The sequence below is a fragment of the Olea europaea genome, chromosome 10, assembly GCF_002742605.1.
Source record: "Olea europaea var. sylvestris chromosome 10, O_europaea_v1, whole genome shotgun sequence".
Lineage (NCBI taxonomy): Eukaryota > Viridiplantae > Streptophyta > Magnoliopsida > Lamiales > Oleaceae > Olea > Olea europaea.
The window spans coordinates 2,904,753-2,912,707 of NC_036246.1; the positions used below are offsets into that span (position 1 = coordinate 2,904,753).

Genomic DNA, 7,955 nt, shown 5'->3' on the forward strand with positions numbered 1-7,955 from the left:
CAAAAGTCCTCGTCATTTTTCTTATTTGAATAATGTTATTTGTAGTTGTTCGCTACAGCAGTCGTCCTACGTGATATACTTGATGGATAGTTATTTGAACATTGATGCATGAGTCAATAAAAAAATTACCATATTAATCTATCAAATAATTACCTGCTACGTGTATGATACGTAGGACGACTGTCGTAATGAGTGACTACGAATAGTATTATTCTTTTTATTTTATGTGTGATCCGTACTCCAAGACCAACTTTGAAATTTCAGTTCACCAAGACCACACACCGGCCCAACTAAAAATATTTAGATAAAGTTCGGTTTTCGTATGCCCTCAGTCATAATTAATTGTTCCAATAGTTATTGAATGTATGTTCATATCTTTGATTGATGACTAAAATTTAAAATATCAAGTTTTGATCAATGAATTTAGGTCTATGTCGTCGATTGCTAACTGAAGTTTTAAATGTCGAGTTTTTGGCCACTAAACCTTAGAAAATTTGTACATTACTCACTAATATAAATATTGAACTTTAAAAAATATCGAGTTTAAGTGAGTACTGTACAATATTTTTCAAAGTTTAGTGGTCAAAACTCGACATTTTAAACTCCAGTGAGTAATCGAAAACATGAACCTATGTTTAATTATCAAAACTCAATATTTTAAATTCCAATGACCAATCAAAGAAATACATCTAAGTTCAGTAATCATTGAAACAAAAATAATTCTAGTGGTATATAATTTTTTGTACTTAAGGGTGTTCACCCTCTCAAATGGATGGACCTCACTCGAATATTTTATTCAAAATGGGCTCCATCCATGTGAGAGAGTGGAATCTTAGCCCCTGTTTGAGCCCTATTAATTTTCATTACATTACATTTCATTTTTTTCATTTTAATTTTCAACCACACAACTTTCTATAAAATAATATTACACGTATATCGAAAATTTTTCTTTTTTTTTCTATCACTCGTTTTTCAAAAACATACTATTCCACCCATTACATTTTCCACGTAATGGGGCCAAACAGGGGCTTATATACCACTAGATTGTTGAAACAATTAGCTCTGGTGAGTCACCATCAACATATACACACATGCATACTTGTAGTTGACACCTTTCCATTCATCATCAATTCGTAGAGAAAAGGGATAGGTTACGGGGATATATACGGTTTATTATTCATCGATCGGTGAAATTTAATCCAGGGTTTCGTATCTACGGCGAACCCTAAAAACCCCAATCGTCATGGACTCCTTGTTTGGCACTTCCTTCAACATCTTTGAAATCTACCGCCAGTATTGCGGTACTCTCTCAATTTCTCTCTTGTTTATTTAGATTTAAGTTATCGACTTTTGGAACGAACATTTTTAATGTTTCTAGTATGGTTTTTTCGCGTAGTTCTTGGATGGTTTTAAGCAAAAGAGAGTAAAATAATCTATTGAGACTGATGGAATTCTATAGTTACGGCATCAAGATTCATTTTTGTGTCGAAATTTTATTTATAAAGTTGGCGTTTTCTGAAATTTGAAGTGTTATATGTGGCTTAGTTAGTTAACCTAGACGTGCTATCAAGAAAGTGTGAATTATTGAGTAATTGCTACCCATGAATTATTGACGACATGTGGATGATTTTCTATTTTGGAAAGTTGTATGGAAAATTGACAAAACCAGAATAAACTTTTGAACAGTTCAAGAATAATATTTATTGATTTCTACCCATTCGTCTTTTTTTTTTTTTTTTTGGTTTCCCTGTAAAGGGAAGTTGTTGTAAGTTTTCGAGAATTTTCTATTTCAGACATTATGTCTGAGGCGCATTCTAGTGTGGGGGAGAGCTACAGTCCAGACGATGAGTCGCAGAAATTGAGATCTTCAAGAGAGGCACTGGCACAGCTATTGACGGTGGTGGAGTCTAGTGTAAATACGGGGTATCAAATTTGCAACAATAATGATTAAAACTATATGCTTGGATGCTGCTTAGATTCTAGCTATTAAGTTGCAAATGAAGTTTGTAATGTCTTCTTGTGATTGTGCACACGACTCTTGTACTTGTTGAATTTTCTTTTATTTTTTATGTTGAGATTGTTATATGCATAGAATATTGTTCTATGGCAGAGCTTGTTTTGTCCTCTTTACTTTCATCAATTGCAAGAAAGGAAAATATATTTTGAAATTTGATGGAATGTTTGACCATAAATGCTTGCAGAAATGATGAAAGAAGGAAAAAAAAACAAGTGCGGCTAAGTGATATTCCTCAGAAGGAAAATAGAAACTTTTACACAAGGGGATAACATCATAAAATTTGTTGCCGGTTCATGATGAGTACATTAAGGCACCGATTGAATGTTATTTAGTATTCTTTCGTTGAAAAAATCAGTCTATTAACTGATAAGATGCTATTTTTGGGTAGTGATGAGAAAAATGTTAGCGCCAGGTTAATGAAAACTGAAAATTATGTTCTATCACAGGGTTTCAATTCTTGAGGAAGCTTACAAGCTCATGTCAAGATTAGACTTGATGGTAAGATAACGCCGTTGAGTTATACATGCCAATTTTAGATTTAAGATTGCTTTTAAAATGTTTTCCAAGGCTTTACATGCTTCTTACTTTCTATAGGCATATTTCTCTGAGTTCTCACGATTCTATGATTTTGTCTTCTTCATATGCCGCGAAAATGGTCAGAAGAGCATCAGTATGTCAATTTTATTTATTTCTATTTCTTCACTCTTATACAGCATATATTGGAGTATAAATCTGATTCTGACCACCAGTACTAAACTCATTTCAGCTGTAAGCAGGGCTGTTATGGCCTGGAGATTAATTTTAGCTGGAAGGTTTCGACTGCTTAATCAATGGTGCAACTTTGTTGAGGTAAATTCAATTCGGCATTTGTTATCGGTTGTTATCAGGGACCAATCGTTGACATTTTAGTTATGCTTTTCTCCTATGAAGATGACTACCGGTTTTTAGATAGAAAAAACTATATATAAATGACGATTAAGTTAATTAGGTATGTTACAATGTTTAAAAAGGCATAAATGGGTGCTAAGGCATTTTTCTTTCGTGAGGTTTTGCAAGTTTTCTTTTGTTATAAAAATACAAAACTAAAATTCTCATTTTTATCAAAAGCTTGGCATGCAACAATCTGCTGTTAAAATAATCTTCACCTTTAAAAGGTGTTAACTGCATAATGCACGCATTGGGAAAGAAGATTAAAAGCCCTAACTGACTATTCATATTAGTTTTACTAAAGAACACATTCACTTAAAGAACCATATGAAGGCATTATTAAAACGAAAAAACCGATAGAAATTGCAAAAAAGAAAAAGAAGCAAAAAATAAGGAAAAATTGATGTTGGAGCTGCTGTGAGCTGCCAATATCTCTGTAGATACTGCTGGCTTTGCTTTTAGTTGTCTTGGGTGGCTGGTGCAGACGTGGAGAGAGAAGAATTGCAGAACTTTTTTTCTTTTGTCCTTCTTTGTTTGAGTGTTGATTTATTATGATACTAAATTAGAATTAGGTGGTGGGCCCACTTACAAGACAACTTTCATTGCGTTTAATACCTATAATAGGAACGCATGTGCTCATGCTCGTTGTGGCATTCACCTCATTTGATTGGTGCATGCGCCTTCCCAAAACACACTAAAAGCGCCTCAATGCAGATTTCTTGCACCTCAAATCGAAGCATGTTTCAGAACCGCCTTTTTGAACTGTGGTCTCTTGATACATCTTAATTAGGACTGCGAAAATCTATGAACAGAGGCCTTCTCATTATTGCATAGAACTTTAGATTTCATGGACTTCAGCTGTAGAATCTTATTCTCTGATTAAGTTAATTAGGTGTGTCACTTGACATAGACTTAATTAGGACGGCAAAAATCCATGAATTGGGGCTTTCTCATCATTACGTAGGAGTTTAGATTTCATGGAGTTATGTTGTGGAATTTTATTTTCATTCTTTACTTTCTTTAATTATGGGAAGTACAAATCTCTTATGTACTGTCTTCTATAGTTTATAGGGAAAATTGCAGCAGAAGCTCCAAACCTTTGAAACATGAACAGACTTTCTCCAAACCTTCGATTTGTTGCAATCGTCACCCCTAACCTTTCCAAACGTTGCAGGTGAAACCCTTTTGGACGGTTTTCATCCAAAATTCTATTAGTTGACCAAAAATTTAACTTTGACCACATTTTTAATATTTTAAAAAGGGGCAAAAGAGTAAATTTTCATGTATCACATTAAATATTAATTAAATTAAAAAATAAAAAACTCCCCTCCCCTCCCCTAGTCTTCTTCCTCCTCCTTACTCAAGAGATACAGAGATGGTGGCCACGATGGAGGTGGAGATGGTGGCGGACAAGAACCTAGCGAGAAATACTTACAAAAGAGATACAAAGAAGATTTATTCAAAGAAGAATGGACCAATAATTCTCAAGGAGAAGGCTCCGATTCACCTTCACACAAGCAATTCAAGGAGAAAAATCTGCAAATTTTATAAAAATCGCAAGAATTGTGTGCATAGGGTTCTTAAACCGTTGGACATTGAATCTGCAGCAACAACTTGACACTTCAGATTGTCAATTTAACATGATTCCCTTCTGGGTGGCCAAAATTAATGGTCCAGTAATCCATCATATTATTAAAGAATTTGTTTGATATAAACACCAGCAAAATTAATTGGCCACCATTTTTCATTCTTTAACTTTTTCTTTTTAAGTATAAACACCACCTAAATCTAGTCAAGTTTTTACCTAAATATAACAGCAGCAGCACTCGTCTCAAACCCTTGGTCGATGTAGAATTTGGGGGTGGAGTTGGGGGTGCGGGTGCGGGGTACGGTGGGAGGAAGAAGACAGGTGGAGATGGTGGCGACGGCAGAGGACAATTGGAAAATTGCATCAGAAGCCATCTCTGTATCTCTTGTGTAAGGAATCTGGGTTTGAGGAAGAAGACTGGGCGGTGGGGTGGGGTGGGGTGGGTTATGGATTTTTTATTTTTCAATTTAATTATTATTTAATGTGATAAATAAAAATGTACTCTTTTACCCCTTTTTAAAATATTAAAAATGTGGTTAAAATTAAATTTTTGGTCAACTAACGGAATTTTGGATGGAAACCGTCCAAAAGGGCTTCACCTGCAACGTTTGAAAATATTAGGGGTGACGGTTGCAACAAATTAAAGGTTTGGGAGAAGTCTTCTAATGTTTCAAAGATTTGGGACTTCTGCTGCAATTTTCCCTAGTTTATATGATAGATTTTGGTGCCTGGTTAAATTCTTCTGTTATTTAGCTCCTATTTGTTATCCTTTAAAACAGAATTCTTTAATTTTTATACTTATTTTCAACCACACGTTCTCACAATAAAATATTTTGTACTAAAAACTTTTCTCTACTTTTTATTCACAGATTCTCCAAAAAAATTACTAATCAAAACATCATTTTTCTTAATAATGGCTATCAAACAAGGGCTTCACTAAGAATGGAAATAGGTGAAAGGTAATTTGTTACAGTGATTGACCAGTCTAGCTGCTGCTTTTGTAGCACAATGATATTTTTTACCTGGTGTCAAAGACAAAGGATGGGTTGATAAAAATAAGTTAATCATACATAAATAAAATTACTGAGTATTGAAGGTGTAAAAAATTATAATATTCATTCTATTTCTGTACAACGACCATATATAGAGTTTTTCTTTTGTTATGTTCTGAACTATTAGACAGTGAATTGAGTTTGGCCTCTTATCTATGTGGTTTAAAACATAGTCGAACAAGAACAAGAAAATGATGGGAATTCTAGTAGAGATATTGCCCTTGTTTGGGCTCTATTTTTAAAAAATCCATTTTTCTTTCTCATCTTTTTAACCACATTCTTCAATAAATCAATATCACATGTAAACTCAAAACTTTTTTCCTTATTTTTTAACAACACATTCTCCAAAAAATTACTACTCCAAAATACATTTTTAACTTGGCCCAAAGAGGGACATTATTTTATTCACTCCAAGTTAAATACTATCTTTACTAGGATTACTATCACTATGTTTTTTGAATTTTATTGCTGTAGTGTGATATGTTTCAAAACTATTGTTGCCAAAGTATGATGATTTGCAAAGTAGTATAAGAATCAAATGTTAGTCATTTCATTTGTTCGTTGCAGTTATCCTACATATGCTAAAATTCATTTTTCTTAATTATTCCCAGAGTAATCAGCGACATAACATTTCCGAGGATACATGGCGACAGGTTTTAGCATTCAGTCGCTGTGTGCATGAAAATCTTGAAGGATATGATCCTGAAGGTAATGTTGCCGCCTATTATGAATAATTTCTATATGAGAAAAACGGATGGTATGATTTGGAGGAAGCCCATCTGGAGTCTTTGTAGTGCCTGATCCAGAACACTTAGAAAGGGCTTCTTGATAACGTGCCTACTTATTTCATTGTTACTGAAGTCTTGAGCACAAAACTATTAATTTTGTGCTTAATCAGGGAACAATCAAATGGGTAAATTATGACCCTAGTCATCATGAGCTTTCTTATATGCTGAAAACTGTTATTTTTATGTTCAACACACAATCCGTATGCATGAAATAGATTTTTCTTGTGTGCAGATGGAGGTTTATTATGTGCTTTTCCCCTCTCCCTGGTGTTTTTACCTGCTTTACTCTTTATGGCCAGCTATTTATTTTATTTTGACATCTGCTGCTTGGTGAGTTCTGTGGGCTTGTTATTATTGGGCATGGGCATTTAAAGCTGTGAAAGCAATGTGTAAACAAAAGAGGTTTTAATGTTGCGTCAATCTATCTTAGAGTTGAATTTGAAAAAATTTCTATATTGTGGGACAGTATATGTGAATTATATTTTTTGGTTATCTCAATAACATAGCAAAGAAAGGCTCGACTTAACTGTATGCTTATTCTTAGGATTGGTTGTTGCTGCTACCTTAAATTTGAATATGAAGTTCTTGGGAGTATGTTTGTTGGTGGTATATAGTGGTAATGGAAATGATGGTAGGAAGTTGGTCAGTGCTTAGAAAGTCCAAGAGTTTCCTGTCATAGTATTCAATGGCTGATAAGCGAATTGACTTCAAATTACTAACAGAAATCAGTGTATTTCACAAGTATTTGTGAATGGAATGATTTCCAAAGAAATATTTATCTAATTTAGCTGTTCTCTGCAGTGTTTCATATGTTATCTAATCAGCTATTTAAACTTTTTTTAGGAGCTTGGCCTGTCTTAATCGATGACTTCGTTGAGCACATGTACAGGTAAACCTGTGTCTCTCAGGAAATTTAATATATGCCTTTTATTTAAAATTAAGCTGCATAGTTTGGTGAGCTAATTTTAGCTGATATATATTGCTCAAGATCAACCAGAGCAGTAAATACTAACACGAGGCTATTAGTAGGGTAATATATGAAACATCTCATGATATAGTTTCTATCGAAACGAATAATGATTACACCACCAAATGCATTTCATTTGCATAATTTTTACTTAGCCAAGGATAAAATTGAAGGCAATCACTGTTAGTCTTCGCAAATGATTGCCATATCATCGCCCATGATGGTGTCAGCCTTGTTGGTTTTATGGCATTACATTGCTGAAGACAATGATTACATGTAATTTGCATTTTATTTAGATATTAAGTGGTTTGTTTGTTTGATATTGATATTTCAGTTAATTTATTTTTCTCGCTTGTCTTTCCCCTCTCTTTGCATCAATATGACATATATAGATGGTATGATGCAGGATCAGGGGATTTAGTGACCCTCCTAGTTTTTTCTGTAACTGTGGTGACTCAGAAGCCCAGCAATGCGATGGTGCAGGCTTGAAAAATTTATACGGTAGTATCTTATAAGTTTTGTTAGTTCTATTTCATGTGAATAAGCATTGGAGAATGGTTGTCCTATTTATGTTCATGCCATTCCCGTGTTCGGACATGATTAAGAGAGAATACAC

General features: G+C 34.0%; 1 protein-coding gene across 2 annotated transcripts; it reads left to right on the forward strand.

Annotated features, from left to right (window-relative positions):
- Positions 1–1,056: 1,056 nt before the first annotated feature.
- On the forward strand, positions 1,057–7,944 carry LOC111400892 (DCN1-like protein 2). Of its 2 annotated transcripts, none has more exons than XM_023028344.1 (8): positions 1,057–1,301; positions 1,794–1,923; positions 2,464–2,515; positions 2,678–2,687; positions 2,784–2,866; positions 6,196–6,292; positions 7,216–7,261; positions 7,746–7,944. In XM_023028344.1, the coding sequence occupies exons 1-8, from the start codon at positions 1,244–1,246 to the stop codon at positions 7,852–7,854; spliced, it is 585 nt and encodes a 194-aa protein (XP_022884112.1). In that variant the 5' UTR covers positions 1,057–1,243; the 3' UTR covers positions 7,855–7,944. The 2 variants fall into 2 exon arrangements, with proteins under 2 accessions (XP_022884112.1, XP_022884111.1); XM_023028343.1 differs by having other exon boundaries at positions 1,059–1,301; positions 2,612–2,687; positions 7,746–7,938.
- The last annotated feature ends 11 nt before the right edge of the window (positions 7,945–7,955 follow it).